This window comes from Anser anser, assembly GCF_964211835.1.
Source record: "Anser anser genome assembly, chromosome: 1".
In the NCBI taxonomy this organism is placed as follows: Eukaryota; Metazoa; Chordata; class Aves; order Anseriformes; family Anatidae; genus Anser; species Anser anser.
The window spans coordinates 38,619,255-38,639,739 of record NC_139720.1 but is presented as its reverse complement, the minus strand read 5'-3'; the positions used below and the strand labels follow the sequence as shown (position 1 = coordinate 38,639,739).

The 20,485-nt window shown below is 44.1% G+C and overlaps 2 protein-coding genes across 3 annotated transcripts; one reads left to right on the top strand and one right to left on the bottom strand.

The window, feature by feature from the left end:
• Positions 1 to 3,343: 3,343 nt before the first annotated feature.
• Positions 3,344 to 6,283, top strand: LRRC10 (leucine rich repeat containing 10). Its single transcript, XM_083824701.1, has one exon. The coding sequence runs from the start codon at positions 4,077 to 4,079 to the stop codon at positions 4,908 to 4,910; it is 834 nt and encodes a 277-aa protein (XP_083680827.1). The 5' UTR covers positions 3,344 to 4,076; the 3' UTR covers positions 4,911 to 6,283.
• An 879-nt stretch (positions 6,284 to 7,162) lies between these two features.
• Positions 7,163 to 20,105, bottom strand: CCT2 (chaperonin containing TCP1 subunit 2). Of its 2 annotated transcripts, none has more exons than XM_083824682.1 (16): positions 19,947 to 20,105; positions 19,031 to 19,105; positions 18,315 to 18,380; positions 18,112 to 18,223; positions 17,080 to 17,156; positions 16,140 to 16,252; positions 14,753 to 14,955; positions 14,453 to 14,553; positions 14,240 to 14,367; positions 12,808 to 12,911; positions 10,924 to 11,043; positions 10,167 to 10,295; positions 9,975 to 10,078; positions 8,990 to 9,089; positions 8,066 to 8,207; positions 7,163 to 7,440 (listed from the first exon to the last, which is right to left on the bottom strand). In XM_083824682.1, exons 1-16 carry the CDS (start codon positions 19,947 to 19,949, stop codon positions 7,410 to 7,412), a joined length of 1,608 nt encoding a protein of 535 aa, XP_083680808.1. In that variant the 5' UTR covers positions 19,950 to 20,105; the 3' UTR covers positions 7,163 to 7,409. The 2 variants fall into 2 exon arrangements, with proteins under 2 accessions (XP_083680808.1, XP_083680807.1); XM_083824681.1 differs by lacking the exon at positions 19,947 to 20,105 and adding an exon at positions 19,271 to 19,526.
• Between the last annotated feature and the right edge of the window lie 380 nt (positions 20,106 to 20,485).

Genomic DNA, 20,485 nt, shown 5'->3' with positions numbered 1-20,485 from the left:
ATTAATACTCGTGTTGTAGGGCATCGGGAGTGACTCTGAAGACATTAAGTGACTTTCAAAATACTGCTCTGGGTCTGCAGAGGGAACTGTCTCTGCCTCATGTCCTCCACAAAGTCACTAATTCTCAGAAGGATCAAGATTGTTCATTTTATTGCAAATGTAGGCCTTTATTATCCCACAACATGAAGGTTATTTTCTCCCAAGTACACTGATCTCACAGCGTGTTCCAAACAGGCTTTCATTTAGCCAACAGAGGTACAAAATGCAGCAACAAAAGGTCATCGTGACTTTTTTTGATAAACTGGAATAATGATTAAACAACAATGCAGAGGATACCTAAGAAATAATTTCCCGGAGCTTAAAAGGTTCATTAAGTAGAAATAATTCAAGCAGGAAAAAAAAAAAAATATATATATATATATATGTGTGTGTGTGTGTGTTTATAGACATAAGGTATATTGCAAAGTTGTTTCTCTATACATGGGTTATTAAGAAAAATATATCTAAACTACATTATTAACATCCTCTTACGTAGAGTTTTATGCTGTTGTGATCAGCAGGATAGCTGAAGGGATTTGCCGAAGGACCACGTCTTTGTTAGGGGTATAGATTTTACTACTCAGCCCTTTTTATTTCTGCCAAGTGCATTTGCTCCTCCACACCTGCAGCAGAGCAGGAGGCCTTCAGAAGGCACCGCGGCCTCTTAGAAATGGCAGAAAGCCCCGCTGAGGGCCATAAGGCTGTTCTGAAGTCAGAACACACCCCGGGGTAACTGCTTGAGGAAGGAGGCCCTGCGAAAAGCAGACGGGGCACGTGCCCCACGGCAGGCCTCCGCAGGGCGCGCAGCGCTGGAGCAGCGAGGCAGCGGCGGCCCAGCGAGGCCTGTTCGGTGCAGACTGGCGCTCAGAGCTGGCAGCCTGCGCGGGCAGCGCCTCCCACCCCCATGGTGAGAGGATTTTCAACACCACTCTTCCACAGCAAGGCCACGGGCAACTGCAGTGTATCCTTGTTCTCCAGGCTTGACATGCTGCCCAGCTTCCGTGCTGTTTTACAGCCCTCAGGTTGCAGCGCTCACTGTTCTCCATCCCACTGCTACACTGGTCCCCACCTGCCCTCTCTGTTGCTCTCCTCCCCCTGTAAATCCTCCATACACTTCATGCCATCACGTCTGCACAGCACACATACTAGAAAACATCCTATAGTCTATACCCAATTCATATTTAAGAGCTGGTTTGCATTTAAAAGCAAGTGATTGGAGAGCTCTGCATCATCAGATTTGACCAGAGATCATGAGGCCACCTTGACTGTTTAATACTGCCTTTTTCTCAATCTTCTGTTTGTTCTGCATTTTGTTGTTCCAAGAATACCATGTATTTTGACTGTGTAGCACTCCTGGAAAGTGACTGCAGATTGATTGAAGAAAATATCCTCCCTAAGTTATGGTAAGTGTGGAAAATGGCAGCAATAAGCTGCAGATAACAAAGACAACAGCCAGCTGCCAGAAAGGCTGCTTCAACATTAAATACTGCCAGCTTTCAAATCCAAAGACCATGACACAGCCATGGCTGACACACTTGTGGGACAATCCACAAGAAAGCTTAAATCAGCAGCAGCACAAGAGGTCAAAGCACAAGAGACAGGAAGGTTGCTCTGAAAAAACGAGTGTTCCTGACCTGAATGGCACGTGTCTTGCTGAGAGCAAGGAGAACAGCTCACACAGCACAGTCACGTCTAAATAGTCACCACTTTTAACATCGTATTTCACAGAATCATAGAACCACAGAATGTTTTGGGTTGGAAGGGACCTTAAGGATCATGTAATTCCAACCCCTCTGCCATGGGCAGGGACACCTCCCACCAGACCAGGTTGCCCAAAGCCCCATCCAGCCTGGCCTTGAGCACCTCCAGGGATGGGGCACCCACAGCTGCTCTGGGCAACCTGTGCCAGGGCCTCACCGCCCCCTGAGTGAAGAATTTTCTCCTAATCTCTAATCGTTTAGAGGGGAGATTTATCTCCCCTCTTTTAGTTTAAAACCATTCTCCCTTGTTCTATTATTGTCTGACTGAGCAACAAAAGTTGCTCTCCAACTTTTTCAGAAGCCCCCTGGAGCCTTCTCTTCTCCAGGCTGAACAGCCCCAGCTCTCTCAGCCTTTCTTCATAGGAGAGGTGCTCCAGCCCTCTGAGCATCTTTGTGGCCCTCCTCTGGACCCACTCTAACAGGTCCACAACCTTCTTGTGCTGGGGGTCCCAGACCTGGACACAACACTCCATGTGCAGATGGGCACAATCCCCTCCCTTGCCCTGCTGCCCACCCCTCTGTGGATGCAGCCCAGGATGGAGTCGGCCTTCTGGGCCGCAAACGCGCACTGCTGGCTCATGTTGAACTTTTCATCCCCCAGAACTCCCAAGTCCTTCTCTACAGGGCTGCTCTCAATGAGCTCCTCTCCCGGCCTTTACTCATGTCTGGGATTGCCCCGACCCAGGTGCAGCACCTTGCACTTGGACTTGTTGAACCTCATTAGGTTCACACGGGCCCACTTCTCCAGCCTGCCCAGGTCCCTTTGGATGGCATCCCTTCCTTCTGGTGTATTGACTGCACCACTCAGCCTGGTGTTATCTGCAAACTTGCTGAGCGTGGGGTGCACTCAATCTCACTGTTTATGTCATTGACAATGATATTAAACAGCACTGGTCCCAAGACAGACCCCTGAGGGACAACATTCATCACTGGCCTCCCCCCAGACATAGAGCCTTGACCCCTTCTCTCTGGCTGCAGCCATCCAGCCAATTCCTTATCTACCAAACGGTCCACCCTTCAAATCCATCTCTCTCCAATTTAGATACAAGAATGTTGCGTGGGACTGTGTCTAAGGCCTTACAGATGTCCAGGTAGATGACACTGGTTGGTCTGCCCTTGTTGACTGATACAGTCTCTTCATCACAGAAGGCCACCAGCTAGGTCAGGCAGGATTTGACCTTGGTGAAGCCATGCTGGCTGTCTTGGATCACCTCTATGTCTTGAATGTGCCTTAAGACTGCTTCCAGGAGGATCTGTTCCTTGATCTTCCCAGGCACAGAGGTGAGGCTCACCGGTCTGTAGTTCCCCAGGTCCTCCTTCCTACCCTTTATAAAAATGGGAGTGATGGTTCCCTTTGTCCAGTCACTGAGGACAATTCTGGCTATAATTAATCCATGGCAGTTTCTCGTCAGGTTTTAGTCTGCGGATTGCAGTAACACAGTTGGAAGGTGTCTGGAGAGCAGCCTTGGACAGTTGTGACAGCGAGTGTATTAAGCTGGGATTCAGACAAGAAGCAAAACACGATCTAATGAAGAAGGCCCTACACAGTTAAGGGTGCCAGAGGCTATAGTAAACACGGTTAAATTAGGAACATAAATACTGGAGCAGCTAAAGGTAGCAGACTGCCAAGTATTTCTGTTAAAGGTTTGAGATAAGTACTGGGTGGCAAGTAACACTGTTAAATTATGTATTTGGCACCTTGCAAAGCAAATCCATAAAAGTGCCACTCGTCTGGAAAGTCAGTCAAGTCTTAACAGGTATTTTAAACAACAATTAGATTATAGCTGACATTTCCACTGAAAGTTTAATTAAAGCTAATCCTTTTAGTTTAAAAATTTGGTCTTCTGGGGTGTTTGCTTTCTCCAGTCAATCCCCACCACCAGCACCAGCTGCACAGACAGAACAACCACAGCAAACCAGGAGGAGCAGGGTTTCCATCAAAGCAATAGTTTGAGGAAAAATTGGAGAATGTCGAGAGCATGCAGGAAGAGGGGAGATGGGATGTTTTCTGGGAGAGCCAAGTGGGCCTGAGCATGTGTGTGAGGCAGGGAGGGAGACCTGCACTCTCAGCCATCGTGTCCGTAATCCCCGTCACTGAACACTCATTCAGTTATCAGAAACATTTCAGAGCCCTTGAGATTAATGCCTGGTGCCATGTAAACAGAGCCTTATATTGGGAAGACAGAGTTACCAGCAGGCCAGTGCACAGCAGCAGGAAACCAAGGCTGGCCTCGTCCCTCACAGCTGTGTCAGTCTCTGCACAAAGAAGGTCCCAGGATGGGCAACAGCCTGAAAGCCATAGTTGCTTTTGTGCCCTCTGACGACTGCCAGAAGTACCTCCTGGAAGACCTGGAAGAGATGCCAGTGGACAAGATGGTGGATCTGAGCGGCAGACAGCTAAGGAGGCTGCCTCTGCACATCTGCTCTTTCAGGGAGCTGGTCAAGCTGTACCTGAGCGACAACAACCTGAACCACCTCCCTCCTGAGCTGGAGCAGTTGCAGAACCTCCAGATCCTGGCGCTGGACTTCAACAACTTCAAGGCGCTGCCCCTGGTGGTGTGCACGCTGAAGCAGCTGTGCATCCTCTACCTGGGCAACAACAAGCTCTGCAGCCTGCCCCTCGAGCTCCGGCTCCTGCAGAACCTCAAGACCCTCTGGATCGAGTCCAACTGCCTGCAGCACCTGCCCGAGGTGGTGTGCGAGCTCAGCCTGCTCAAGACCCTGCACGCCGGCTCCAACGCGCTGCGCACGCTCCCCGCCCAGCTGCGGGGCCTGCAGGAGCTGCGCACCATCTGGCTCTCGGGCAACCTGCTGTCCGAGTTTCCCCCCGTGCTCCTGCACATGCCTTTCCTGGAGGTGATCGACGTGGATCGCAACGCCATCCGCTTCTTCCCCAGCCTGGCTCACCTCCCCGGCCTGAAGCTGGTCATCTACGACCACAACCCCTGCAGGAACGCACCCAAAGTGGCCAAAGGGGTGCGCAGGGTGGGGAGGTGGTCGGAGGAGAGCCCTGAACCCCGCAAGCGGTCGGGGGCAGTGATAGAAATCACGCTTGATGAGAGACCGTCGACACCTCCTATTGACAAGCCCGAGCCAGAAGCCGAGTCGTGATGCTGCTCAGCTACCTCCACCAGCAGAGGTGGCAGCACACCCACGGTGCTGCCCAGACTCTGCCCATCCCTCGCTTGCTGGTTTGGAGAAGGCATCGTGCCGCCTGGAAGACCTCAGGGTAGGTGCACCAGTTCAGAGCAAAACGCTCTTCTACAGCCACCCTCTTCTGCACGCTCTCCAGAGCGAAGACTTCTCCCTCTCCCCCTCTGTGGGGACCACTCGGAGCTCACAGCAGGGTTTATGTTTCCTGTGGTGGATTGTGCAGAGCACATACGGGCTCCCTGATCTCCCCCCACAGGAACCCCGTGGGCTCGCCTTCCCTCCTTTCCCCTTGCTGAGGTGTCCAAGCCCAGCTGGAAGCCACCATGCACGGTGAAGATCACTGCTGGGAGCTACAGCTTTAAAGCAACCCACAGCACTTGTCTCAGTGACTTGTTTGAAGGGCAGCAGCAGAAGTAACAGCTCGGAGGTTTCCCTGCCCACCGCGTGGTACGTGGCAGCGGAGCCCTGGCTGCACTATCAAGGAAGCAACGCGTACCGGAGAACTCTCCTCTTACAGCTGCTGTCTTCTTCCTGGAAAATTTGTGACCACTCTGGTTTTGTTATTGCTAATTAGCATTTCAAATGACAGTGAGGAAAGCTACATGCTTTTTTTTTTTTTATGATTGGTCTTACGTAGCTGACCACACCGCCTGTGAGGGCAGCTGTACGTGCTGAGTTTTGATGCGGTAGCAGAAAGCCCTGACTAAAACGGGAGAACCACAATCGTTGCAGAGGTAACATGCGTGAAGGAAACGTAAGGCTGGGAGCCTGCGCCTTCAGACTCACACAGAAACTGAAGCTGAGGCAAGCTTTACCCAATGAACTCCAGCAGGGTGCTGCTGGACTTGGGTGCTTGCAAACCTCAGATCTGTTCAGATTTCCTTAGAAATGCACTGAACTTTCCAGTACGTTTTGGTTTAATGGTGTAGCACAGAATAGAAACCTGGCTCAAAGTGACTTTACATTTTTAGCTTTTGATTCCACAGCATTGAGCGCTGGGTTTGGTGGAAGACAGCTTTTTAGAGAAGGGTGGGGAGCCCTTGGTGGTACAGAGCAGCCACTTCCCCCTCTCCCTCGCTTGTCAAGTGGAACTGTCTTTCCAGCACGGCACGCAGAAGTGACAGTTTGGCTTCCCATAAAAGGTTTGAGTCAATGCCAGTTTGTGACTGCTTAACGTCATTTACATTCTTTAAAAATTCTCTGGAAATATATAATCTCCGTTAGCACTGGCTGCCTTGTTAAATGAAGTGCGCGCTTGGATCTGGCTGGTACCCACATAGCGTACTCGCTATATTCATTAAATTAAATAAAGTGTACTAGATTCTCACTGAGCTAGATTGTCTTTCTTTGGAACTAACTTTCCAAGCTCTCTGTCTAAGCTTTTTCCAACAATTTCTTTCTACAAAGGAAATCATTCAATGGGATGAAAATCTGGGGCTTTCATCAACAGTCAGTGTTTCATTTCCTGGGGAACTAACTTGGTACTCTAGTTATCTGAGAGGGTGGAGGAAGATACACTTTCACCTGCTTTTTAAAGGTTTGTTTTTAACACTACTCTTAACAGTATTTTCAATTTGGGTGATTAGAAGAGAGTCTAGGTCGAGGCTGGAGGAGCTTTCCATAAGCAGATTCGCTTCATTTCAGGAAGAAAAACGTTTGCACACTTTCTTGATTTCAGATTAACCTTCCTGCTTTGGCAGACTGCCCCTGCTGTTCACCAAGGTGCTGCGGTGCACCGGGAAGGGTCAGTGGCGTCACAGCACCCAGCGAGCACCTCTCTACAGCCCACCGCTCAGATGGGGGCACCTGCACTCCTCTCTGCTCAGAATCAAAAATCTACCTGAAGACTGCTGCAGGAATCAGACTTCGTCACAGTCCGAGTTCCTAATAAAGGACATAGTGCAATAGAGACACACATTAGCACCGCGGGAGCTACTGGAATAGGAAGGAATATAAAGAGATGGGTCACAACAGGCACGTGGGGAAAGGAGTGGAGAAGAGGAAAAGGAATGTGATGCAGCGTGGCGCATCTCTCACCAGCTGCCCTCCTGTTGTAACAACCCGTGTTTGTAAAGACAGCCAGCCCGAGTCTGGTACCTGACAGACACACACACGGACTATTTGGCCCAGCACGTTGCTCTCTCCCCCAAACTGCATCTCCCTCTCTAATGAAACTGCACTTCTTGGTTCTACACAAAGACAAGTGCAACTGTGATGAATATGATTTTATTTATTTCAGTGTATTTTAGGTGGAAGCTGGAAAGGAACAGGGGTTGTACAAGTAAATCTTCCCCCCAACACATGTAAACTGAAATAAGTTAAAATCAACTGAAGGCAGTTACTTCTTGCCGTTGATGGAGCTCTCATCTCAAGCTTCCGTTCCATAACCTCACAATAATCATTTAAAAAACTGCTCGGTGAGATCTGGTCCACACATCCTCAGGTACTGGAGAAAATTTAACATGGGCGATGGTCTGGGACACGTTTTCTGTTGAGGAAAAAAAAAAATCATAACACTCAGAAAACACTGAGGTTGACCAGCTTCCCCCCACCTGCCTTTATTTTTAATTTTTAGTTGATATTTTGCTTTCAATACTAGTTTTATCTCACAGTTTTGAGATGGTGCTACCTATTGTGATAATACACCAGCTTTGCGTGGTAAGAAAGTGATTCACAAAACAGTGCAAACTACCTCGTAGTGGGCACACGCAGGATAATCTGCCAACAAGTGGGATTTCTTCCCATACTTAATAACAAAAGCACTTTTGTTCTAGCTGCAGATTCCACTTCAGAAGCAGCTGCAGTTAACTACAAATTTCCCCAAAAGAAAAATCCCTTACATTTTGGTCAGCCACTTTTGCAGATGGCTTAGTACTGCAATGGCACTTGAATAGCTGGTGACTTAAGATTCACTAGGCAGCTACTGTAAGCGCGCTGATTGCTGTAAAGGCCTGGTCATACTAATGCAAAAAAAATCATACGGAATGAATATTAGCATGTCAGATGTCTGTCTTCATTTCAGATATTTTTATCGCGAGGCTTTTCTGCAGTTACTCTTCCATTGATGGAGATTACCCTACGCCATTGTAACTGACCAACACAGGTAGCCGTACCTTGGTGCTGCTTTAATAATGTCATCTACACGAAGAATCATTTCTGCTGCTTCAGCTGCACTCAGCAAAACTTGTCTCTTGACTTGGAAACTTTCCGTCACTCCCAAGACTGCCATGTCTCCAATGGTACCCTCTTTCATATCTTTAAGAAGAGATACATTAGGAAGTCTTTTTTCTCCTCGCTTATTTTAAAGGAAATTACAAGAAGCTGACAATAGGGCAGTTTACCTCCTCAAATGAACCACACTGACAGTAGAGGAAATATTTTTAAAATTATTTCACTTCAAGGCCTAGCATCTTGCAATTACATACAAAAAATAATGATGAAAACTCCACTGGGAAAAGGAGATGATACCCAATGGGACTCTCAGCACCATTTCCTTATGTATATCAACTTCAACACTCTTCTCTGAAATTTTTGTTTGTTTGTTTTTTAAATACGTGCCTTTCTTTTTGAGCTTCATATGACTAGGCCCAATGCAATTAAGGCACATGGTTTTATGGGTGGAAACTAACCCCTTCACGAACACATTCACCCTACCATGAAAAGCCTGATAGAATGATAAAGCAGTGTTACATTGTATGGTTATATTTCTGTTTGCTTTGCACGTGAAAAGTCATCATATCCATCACCCTGTTCTGCAACACAAGCAAGTAGAAATGTAAGTACCTCTTAATTAACTTCAATGCACAGGGGCTTCTGTCACCAAGAAAACAATTCATCCAAAAAGATTCAGAGAGCCACAGGAGTGCAACTATGTAATATAGACTTTAAAATAATACAGATGGTAGGCACACACTGTGGCATCACCACAGTTCTTTCAGCTGAATGTATTAGTGAGAAACAGATGTGACCAAGCTTTGTAAATCTAATCCCCCCCCCAAACAGCAACCCAGTAACAGAAGCATTATCAAACTCCTCACCAAGTCCGTAGGTAGTCTTCCCTTCGCTATGTGCAGCCCTGAGCTGAGCAACCAGATCTGCGCTGTCATAGCCAGCGTTATCGGCTATTATCGTTGGGATCTAAGGGGTAAACACAGGTTGGTGTTCATTAAGGCAGAGACCGATCCCTATTACGCATCACACATACACTTTGATATTGCTATCGTACTACTCCATTTCAAGAAGAGCAAGTATCAACAACATGACATATGATCTGTTACATTGAACAGAAGTCAGAAAAAACAAACTACCCTTCTAAGGATGTTATTCCCTTTTGTTTAAGGCCCTGTAAGACAGCAGAGGAGAGCAGATTTGTCACCTTGTTTTACACGGACAGAAAGAAATTGTTTCTGTTGATCACTTCGGACTACAACTGGAGGATTTACTTTCAGACCATAGCTTGCTGGTTAGCATTAGCCACCAGATTGTTCTGTTAACAAAAACTGCACATGCTGCCTGAAGAGGCAATGCCAAGTCTTACGACACTCTTTAATTTTCTTAAGAGAAATGTTTTCTTACAGTCTTTAATTTCCTAAGGACGGTTTTCCCTAATTTAAAATAGAGAAGCTGGAAGGCAGTTTTCCTCAAATTGACAGTCTGTTGTTAGCACAGTAATATTCTATAAACTTCTTTTCTTGTGGTATTCTATTTTCTGCTAAGACAAAACCTCCAATACAAGTCTAGAAAATTCTAGATAGTACTAGAGAATGAATACAACTAAATAGAATCAAGGGCTTTTATAGAAAGGCTATTATTAAAATACCAATACTTTTTTCTCAAATAGAAAACAGTAACTTTTTTTCCCCATCATTCATCCAAGGCACATTGCTAAATTTCACTTCTTTAGTTTTAGAAAACCTAAAGTTGGAAAGAGAGAAGCAACCATCTGATATCAGAAGTTAGTAAAGCAACTGGCTCTTGAAATTTTACATGTATTAGTCCAGCAATCTGACTAAATAAACTTACCATTCGCAAAGCCTTAGCAAAGGACTCCATTGCAACAGATTCTTTGCCAGGTGTTCTGATGGCAAGTTCTGCAACAGCGTTAGCCATCAGCATCTCTGAACAACCTATTCATTGAAGACAAACAGGTGTTTTATGAGTTGAATAGTAACACAACGTCTCTTATGGCCATATTATAAAGAATCTAACACTCACCTCCACCATAAACAGTTCTAGTGTCCTTCACGGTCTGAGCAAGAACACAGAGAGCATCATGCAAAGACCTCTCTGCTTCATCTAGAATCTGCTGTGTTGCTCCACGCAGAACTATGGTGCAAGCTTCACCTGAAAAAGTTTAAACACAAGAAGATTTTAAACAAACAAACAAAAACAAGAGCCAGACCAAGATTGTTAACATGACACAACAAGAGGCGGTCACAAGGCATTTGTAACAGGTTTGCTATCACTGCAGTCAAGTTTTACATAAAGAGATCAGTTTGTGGAGGAGGAAGCAGGAAGCGTGACGACATTTCACAGGTAGAATGAAACAACGTACACTACGCCATTGCTTTTATCAGTGAACTGCTGTAAGATACCTTATTTAATTGAGTAGAAAATGATTTTTTTTTCCAAGCTGTAGTTTTGAGACATTTACACTATCTGCACTTATTAGAACAAGCTATCAAGTTCTCAAAGCATGACAGGTTGCTACTTTTCTCATCAATCACACAAAGCAGAAATTTTGGGTCCCATCCTTGCAAGTGTTTATGCAAATGTTTAACATTATGTAAATGAACAATTTCAACAATGAACACGTATCTTTGAAGGATTAGTGTTTCACTGAAGAGCAAGGCTTTCCGAAAAATGGCTACCTGAATCATTACACATTACCTATGCCATCCTGGTAACTGAACAGCGTTAGCAAAGCATTAACACGAATGTTACAACGTGCCATTCCTGGTAAAACACTCACCCATTGCCACACCAGAGAAATGAATGAGTTTATCTTCTCCAATCATGACTTCTTCAATAAGCTTGCAACTTCCTAGTTTTACCAGCTCAGGGTGATCAAAGGTTGATGCAATTTCACCACCTACAAGTGTGAGATTATTGAAGTGTCAAAATGAAAACACCTTTTGAAGCAAGGGCTAAATTAAGAAAAAAAAAGTCATTGTAATTGCACAAAAATAAAGGGAACAATAGTGATAAATCAAATTTTTCCAACACCAAAGCATGTCAACTTCCTACTGATGTTGACAAGTTCTTAAACCACCAATGTTTTGTTTTATGTCACAAGAACTGCAGTAGCTGTAATGCTTTTGAGTTCTGCCCAGATAAGAGAATACATGTTGTTGTGACAGTATTACAATGTAAATCTGTTTAAACTTTTAAAACTATTTAACTCATTAAATGTTCATAAACTACTTAATCAAAATTTGTTGTTTTGAAACTTGTGCTAGCATTAATCCTGCCTTCCTGATTACGCAGCTGAAAATGACTGGCCATCACTCTCCCAAATCATGAGTCTAGCAGCATGTCACGGCAGCCATGCTGTGCACCATTCATAAACTCCCATATCATAAACGAAACAGACATTACGAAGAGCAGAATGTCCTGGAACGAAACACTGTTCTAGTACTTTGCTATTCCCATTAGAAAACCATTTACATGTATTCATTCCCCATGGATGCTCTATTAATCCATATTAGCTTAATAGCATTGCTTTAGCTGTAGCTCTACAAGAAAAGATCAGATTTGCAGTTGAGTTTGTCCTTACGAAAAGCTTGTCACATTTTTTCAGCTATTCTGTTTGATCCACTGTGGTCCAATACAATCCACTTGCTCTACCTATAAAATTTGTTTTGAATTTGTTCCAGAACATAAGCAGTGTTTCTCTCACTGAAGTGTCTGCTGGTGTCAATGTACCTACAGACGGCTGCAGAAAACTGCAACTTTAGTTTTGCTAGCCTGAACTAGTCAGTATCTTTTCCATTCTCCCTGCAAAGCAAACTCCATTCTACTGATCACTACCATAATTAGTTATTTTTAATATGTTCCTGCTAACTACCTCTAACTGGAATTTAGGCAATGAGGATCATCTGTAGCATTCCAGAAGCTGTTTCATTTTGATTAGTTCCTAAAGTCACATTTACACTGACCACTACTAAAAATGTCCAAGATGCTTATGTTATTTGAGGTCCGCCTCAAGTTGATGACTCAGGCCCGCAATTCTAACAGAGGATAACTCTTTAGTCTTCTCTGTTACTACAATCAAACAACAGCCCTTTATAAGAAGATAGTAGAAATGAATTTGTTGGTTTATCATCCTACACTTTCTATGGCTAACTTTTATCTTTTCCCCAGAAAACAAACATTTCAAAAGTTTATCAAGCAGGGGCTTAATCATAAAGTACTGTTAAAACATGAAAGAAAAATATTAACTGGCTAACCTATACTTTCCAGTTAGTAAGATGTTACTTTATTCACAGTTGCTGGATAAAACATGTTTAAATCATTGCACAGGGAGGATTCAGAATCAAAACGAACATTTTACAAGTATAATACACTGATGATAGAAACCAAGTTATACCTGCTCCTGAAAGAATACTAACAGTTATATAGCAGTTAAATCAGCAACTTAATTTCCAAGTTAGTTACGGTAAATTTCATAGAATCCTCCATATATGTTTGTACTAAGTTCTGTAAAATAAAGCTTATGCTAAGTACTTCTCCCATTCACAGATCAGCTTAATAGTAAAAAGGAAGTAAAACCTAGGTGATCAACCATTAATATTTACCGAAGGCCAAATAAATAACGTGACCCTCCGAGCTGCACCCAGTAAGGTACTCCACAAACCTGTAACAAGAGCCAGGCGCTCCACACCAGCGAAGTCCGCATGCTCAATTGCCATGACGCCAGCGGCCCCAAAGAGCTGCTCGGGGTAGTTGTAGATCAACTGCCTGCAATTAAAACAAAGTCACATCCTCACATTGCCGAAAGAACAAACCTTTAAAAAGACTTTAAAACCTCTGTTACCAGAATAACAAAGGACACCTGATTCTCAGTAGTATGGACATAGTTTTCTGCAAGCTGCCCAAACACTCTGTTTGTGAGGCACCAGCCACGTGAAGAAAGTTACACCCACACAGAAGCAAACCAACAGCAGTGACAGGAAAACATAAGCTACAAAAAATTTCAATGTCCTGTAGCTTCGAAATACACTGCCCCGAAGACACACTATCAATGCTTTAAATTCTGAGTTCTTTGATCCTAAGTGCCCGCCAGCCACTTAGTTGCCTATCCTAGCAGGGCGCACTACAAGGTGTAAAGTAACTTCTTTAATTCCTTACCAACATAAAATCCAAACAGGATACAACTTTGTGGGAACAATGAATGGCCATAGAGAGCAGGCCACAGACAAGAGCATGTGCCTCTTTGTTTGCATGTATTCCACTCCCCTCAAAGCAGGGTCAATGACCAAACTATTTTTCCCCTCCAAATTAGAGACTGGGTGTTGCAGAAATTTAGCAGAAGCTGGGACACACCATGTCTGTCAAAAAAAGACGCTCCTAATCTACCTTCAAAAGGGACAGCTGGCATTGCTGACTACGTACAGAGAAGATTCTTCCTACTTTAGATCCATATAGCATCCTGTCAAGCATCTCCTTGCTCACTGTCTACACTACAACATCATGTACATGAATGAAACACGACAGATGAAGAGACTGAGATTTATAAATCCATACTAGTTCTTAAAATTAACGCCGATTTTGGAGTTTTAAGATGTGCAGTACCCCTTAAGTGTAAATTTTTGCTACTGATGTAACCAGTGCAACTCTTATATTCCTATCCTTTGATGCGGTGCTGGTTAACCAGCTTCCTAGCAGACTACAGAACCACTCAAATGAGAATTACTGAAAGGCAGAAGCACTTCTCACATTATTAAACATATCAATGCTTTGCATCATGACAGTTTAAAAGAGAAGTGCACTGCTATCAAAAACATGTAATTTAGATTGTGATGCTCACTGGATTTAAACATGGATCCCTTATGAAATAACACTTCCGCCTTAAAAAAAAAATAAAAAAGCAGCAGAGGGGAGGGATGACACTGCACCACACTTGAGGGAACGTGAAAATTCTGGTGTCACTGAAGTGACTCAATTAATTAAGTATTGGGTAAGATCACCTAATTTTAGGGATAACCTTCTTCACACATATACGGTATTAAAATCTTGCTACTCTGTGACTGCATTCTAAATTCTAGCCCTCTTCCAACAAAACATACCTGTTAATAAAGCAGTTTATTCCATGCTTAAGAATACGCTCTACTTTCTCCTTCATTTTTTCTTTCTCTGCCTGTTCTATTTCTGCTACCTTTGCTGTAGAGTCCACTCTGACGCGAGAGCCAAAAATCTAAACCAAAGAAAACAAATTCAGTTAAAAAAATGAATTCTATGTATGGAAAATATTGTTTCAGAACAGCAGTTCTGTCACATACTTTAATCTTATCTGTATCCATGCCAGTATTTGCAATAAGAATCTTTGCATTTTCAATTCTTTTTGGCTGGTTTACACCGATCTTCTTATCAAGCAAAAACCCTGTATAGTAAGAAAAAGATTTTTAAGACTTCATATTAAAAAAGGAGAACAGTTCATTTAAATTATTGCAAAATAATTAGTAATATTATTATTCAATTTAGTTACAACAAAGTTTTCTAGAACAAATTTGTATAGAGATGTATGACTTTTAACAATTTCATTTCTTAAGCACACTTCCAGCCAATATACAAAGACTTACCTTCATCTAAGTAAGAATCAGCCAAACTTCCACCAAGTTTCTTAATGACGTGGATAGCCTCCAGATTACCAGAACCTTTCAACCTAAGAACAGCTTCTACAGCCAGCTTGACAAAGTGATCTTTATGATGAGTAAGTAACTTTGATGAGAGAGTCGTTCCCGCAATGTTCATCAAGTCTTCACGGAACTTCGCTTCATCATCGCTGCAATAAAGCCGGTACAGTTATATGGGCAGGTCTGTGTCTGACAGCCTTCATTATCACTCACCTAACACTGAGAGTCTCTCCCTGCTCCTCCTAACCCACGTGTATCTGTACCAGATCTGTACTATGTTCCGTTCTGAGGAATGACAGAATTCCTCCAGTGTCCCAAGAAAAAACTTTCTATTGAAACCCCAGTTAGATTAGGAGTTCCTTGTGAGAAGAGGTTTATTTCCTGGGTGCGAGACACCATACATATTTATGTGCTAAAGGGATGACATTCTGACACCCGCATTTTTCCTAAATGACACAAAGGCACACAAATATGCCTATCTCAAAACACTAAGCAGAAGTAAGATCCATACTCATACAGAAGTTGAAGAAGCCACAGGTAAAGTATGAAGCTGATTTTAACCTCATTTTTGTTGAGATAGTATTTTGTGAAATTAAGGACAACCAACAACGAACAAAATCAACTCACTCTTACAATGACATACCCACTTTTTGCCATTCTGGTCAAATACCACGATAGCAGGCATTCTATCACCAACTTGGTATGTCAAGATGGTATCTCTAAGATTTTTGGCTATGAAATATAGCAAAACATTTAATCTACACTTTTGCCTGGCAGAATGAGAAATTGCACAACTCGTTCAGATACCAGGGAACTGCTTCTTGAGACTAGGTTATGTAACTAGATATTGATGCTGCTTCTCTGCCACACTAAGGCTTTAAAAAAAATACCGTTTCATAGTACCTTCTACCATTTGCACTACATTACTGAACTAGTACTCTGTGATGTGCAATTTTACTACAAAGTAGTTTAGATCAACTGTTTTAAGAACAAAACCTTTCCATTCAGCTTTGAAAAAGTCTATGCTGTCACACACAGAAAATAGACATATTTAAAATCAGAGTATGAAATCAGAAATAACAGCTCTGATTTTTGTCCTAAGAAGAAAATTACTGCTTATTTTCTGATTCTGCATGTTGCAAGCAATTTTAAATAATTTTATACAGCTTCTGTACTTCATCCAACTCAAAAGTAGTCTTCTTTTCAGTAACTGTTAAATTCACATATTCAGCTTAAAAGACCGCAAAGAATTTTCCAATGCTACATAATTCTCTCCAGTGAGCTTTAACCTCGTATGGTTTATAAAGAGTTACTGCCAATGTACGTTACTAACCCATGATCCACAGCTGCTTTCAAAAGTGCCTCTCTTGAAGCTTTTGTGGCTGCTCTCCAACCTGCAATGATGGTCTGAGGATGAATCTTCCTAGAAATCAGCAATTCTGCCTCCTATTTAAAATAAAACAAATAATTAGCTTTCTTCCACAGCACATTCACATTAACTAGGAAAGGCACTTACAAGCAATCAGAAAATTCTGAACGCCACCAAAAGCACAAGAGTTGTAACAATCAAATTAAAGTGAAGACCTAAGAAAGGGAGATTATTCTAGCCACCATACTGGCACTTTTTTTTCCCCTCCAGTCTAGGCGAACATGATCTGCCTTTGGAATACCTTCTAGAAATATTGATTAATAAAAAAATCTTAGCTCCAGTATGAACAGTAGCCAGACACATACTTAAAGTGAATTCTCACTTCACGTTTGAGATCAGTTTCCCATTCACCTACAACTGCAAGTTAAGGTGTAGTTGTGGGGAAAAAAACGAACAAACAAAAGATCTTCAAATTTTTTTTTTCTCCAAAAGTTTTGTGAGGAACTTGGTAAGCTGATGGGATAATTTCTCAGATTTCTTGATCTCAAATCCAGGAACTCTGATCATTAGATTCACTGGCACAGCTTTGCTGAGTTCCTCACTTCTGACATCTCTCTTTCATAGTAATTTCCAATTTAGAGTTTGGCAGTCTTCGGTACGCGGTGTTTAAAGGAACATTATGAATTCAAGTCTTGTGCACACAACAGCAGAATTTAACATGCCTTTTTTTCCCTTAATGTTGTGAAAAAGGCCTGAACCTCACAATTAAGCAGTGCTATATCCTGCTTAGTGCAAAATCCAGAAAATGACCTGGGACAGAACAACACTTCGACGTTTCAGGATAGTGTAGTCACAGGACTACACTGTCAAATATAAAAACATTTGAAAAAATTTAATACATCACCCTCAGTAATTCAGCTGCCAACACTGTGACAGACGTAGTTCCATCACCAACTTCATCATCTTGAACCTTTGACATATCTGAAAGAGGAAGCCATTGTATTAATGTTTTGATTCAAAATACCATGCTCTAACTGCTATAAAGTGCAAGTGTTTTTATCTCACATTAGTTTACGGAACAAAAAAAAAAAAAAAAAAAGAACCTTGCTCCTTGACAAAGAAGTTGTCAAACTATAAGTCACAGAAAAACCTGAGATGAAATCAGATTCAGCATCCATGGAATTCCTTATCTTCATTTACAACAGACACCAGTACCAGCCTGTCAATGGACAAGAGCTATCCCCCTCTCTCCCCATGCCTGAGGACTGGAAAAGGGAAGGCTCCAGGGAGACCTTACAGAGGCCTTCCAGTACCTAAAGAGAGCCGGTAAGAAAGCTGGGAAGGGACTCTTTGTCAGGGGGTGTAGTGATAGGACAAGAGGGAAGGGCTTTGAACTAAAAGAGGGTAGGTTTATATTAGATATAAGGAAGAAATTCTTCACTCAGAGGGTGGTGAGGCCCTGGCACAGGCTGCCCAGAGCAGCTGTGTGTGCCCCATCCCTGGAGGTGCTCAAGGCCAGGCTGGATGGGGCTTTGGGCAACCTGGTCTGGTGGGAGGTGTCCCTGCCCATGGCAGGGGGTTGGAGCTGGGTGGGCTTTAGGGTCCCTTCCCACCCAAACCGTTCTGTGATTCTCAAGACAGACAGCCACAGCTGTCTTTCATCCCTTTTGACACCAGGGACAAGCAAGGGTTGAGGGTAGTTAAGGAGACATCAGAATAGCTTTGTGAGAGCAGCACATACCTCAAATTTATTTTTCACAGAGTTCCACAACTCTTTCAACACCTTGGTCTCCTTATTTCAGGACTTTTTCTAACCTCCCCCTCAATTTTGCACACTATGTGAAGAATACTTTTCTACAAATAAGTAAGAACTATACAATAAAGCTGCAAATGAAAAAACTCCGAGTGCAACAATGACAAGCTGTTAAAAACTCACCAACCAAGACCTTGGCAGCTGGGTTGTCAACTCCAATAGCTTTCAGGATGGTTGCACCATCATTGGTCACTGTCACCGTGCTATCTCTCCCAGTACTTAGCAGAATCTTGTCCTACATGATGCAAGACAGTGTTTGAAAACGTACTATAACCATTAAAATTAAATTAACAAGTATGACCACTGAGAACTTGCAGCTATCTTACCATGCCTTTAGGCCCCAGAGTGCTCTTGACTAGGTCACCAATAGCAATTGCACCAACAAAGGATGACTGAAATGAAAGCAAATACCCATTAGAAAATGATTTGTTTCTACTTTAAGATAAGTAGTAAATGCTAGGCCGTATCTTCCAAAGGGGAATCACAGAATCCCAGAGTGGCTGAGGCTGGCAGGGCCTCTAGAGCCCACTTGTCCAACCCCTGCCCAAGCAGGGCCACCCAGAGCAGGCTGCCCAGGGCCACGTCCAGGCGGCTTTTGAAGGTCTCCAAGGAGGAGACTCCACAGCCTCTCTGGGCAGCCTGTGCCATGCTCAGGCACCCACACAGTGAAGATGTGAGATCTTAACCCAGCCCTTCCACAGCCACACTCCAAGAGTCTGATTCCAAGTTTCTAGAGTGCTGTATTTTGGTAATCAGCTCAAATACACTTAATTTTCACAGTAACCATAAAACCGTGTCTCGTGGCTAAATGAAAAGCCTTCCAACAAATATGAACCTTCTGAGCTAAGATACGGCTACTCCGTCTGTATAGACAGAACAGTTTTCCTATCTTCTGTTCAGAGACATGGAACAAGACAAAACACTAAGAGACAAAGGAAGCTCTACATCAATATGAACTGAAAGTACACTTAACAGAAAAACATTTAACAAAAGAACACACAAAATTTAATTGCCCAGGGCATCACCGATTTATTAAACTCACCAGCCGAGCTGTTTCTGCTTTTTCTTCATCGGCACCTGCCTTGAAAATGTTCACGGGTGCAAGGGAAATGGATGCCTAAAACAGCATCAGAATACTTCTTATAAATCACTTCATTTTAAAAGCAAATAGCTGGCACTAACAACCTAAACAATGTCTGTATTACTGAAATGATTTATTTTCATACCCCATTTGGTTTTGATAAAAAGTGTATTCAAGGTGAACAATGCTGGAAAAATCTACCTGAGGCAAACAAAGCTTGACTTTTTCTTAAAAAACTGTTCACGTAACGGAGAGATTGTAAGGTAGACTGTAATCTACCGCATGACTGTGCACCGTGTAGTCTGGTAGTTACATCTCCAGGCCTGACAGACCGTGGTGAGCACCTTGCTTTGTGGCGGTGTCTGTGCTGATGGCCAGCGGAACCCGATAAATCTGGTTACTGAGCACAACAAGGATGTAGGATTTCAGTACTTGAACATTTGTGTTAGGCCTTTTTTTTTTCAGGCGTTTCCTTACAAATCACATTATCGGAGGCACAAACACGTGGTTTCAGAGCACAGACTGGCATTCGCACGGAATCCAAGGCCCTGAACGAGCCGGGACCAGCCCCCCGTGGTTCCTCACAGAGCCGCAGGATGGCTGAGGCTGGCGGGGCCCTCTGCAGGCCATCCAGGCTCCCCCGATCGCCCTGCGCAGGACGGCACCCGGCGGGCTGCGAACACCCCCACAGCCCCCCCCTGCCAGGAGCCGCCCCCCCAACGGCCGCGCTCTGGAACCTTCCATGCCCGAGGCGGCGGCGGCGCCGCCCCCGCTCCCCCCGCGGCGCGGGCAGGGCACGAGGCCGCCCCCGCCGTTCCCTCCCTCCCCGCCCGGCCGCCCCCGGGCCCCGGGCCCCGTCCCCTTGGCCGCCGCTCACCATGGCGCCGCCGGTCCCCGCCGCAGAGCGATCGCACCACGCCGCACAGCCCCGCCGCGCCCGGGCCGCCCGCAGGAAATGGCGTCCCGGGCAGGCGCCGTGTGGCACGCCGGGAGATGTAGTCCGCGCCTCAGCGGGGCAGGGGCGCTCATTAACCGTTTGTAATTAGCGCCGGGTCTCTCTCGCTGCGCCTTGCAAACCTGCCTGCCAAGAGCCGCGGCTTCCGTTCGCATTTCAGTTGTATTTCTATAAAAGCGTTTTTCTAGGCAAACTTGACCCTGCCCCAAAGCAGTTTGTGGTCGCCCCAGTTTAAAAAATGTCGTCGAGTTCCTGGAGGTCAGCTCTTGAACAGGGTAAAAACTTTAAATTCAAATTAAATTAAGTACCAAAAACTTTAAATTCAGCTTCTGGTGTCCTTTGAGCGTCACAGCCCCTCCCCGACTTGTGCCATGGCACCACCCACATCACCCCTCAAAAGGGAGCAGAGTTAGACCTGGGAGACGGCCCTGCACTCTTCCACCTAATAAAATTTTGTTTTC

Coding starts and splice junctions, on each gene's coding strand:
- LRRC10 (XM_083824701.1), top strand. CDS start 4,077: ATGGGCAACAGCCTGAAAGCCATAGTTGCTTTTGTGCCCTCTGACGAC.
- CCT2 (XM_083824682.1), bottom strand. Junction 11,044..12,807: donor GCGCCTGGCTCTTGTTACAG/GTTTGTGGAGTA, acceptor TCACACTTGTAG/GTGGTGAAATTGCATCAACC. Junction 10,079..10,166: donor TAGAACTGTTTATGGTGGAG/GTGAGTGTTAGA, acceptor TTCAATGAATAG/GTTGTTCAGAGATGCTGATG.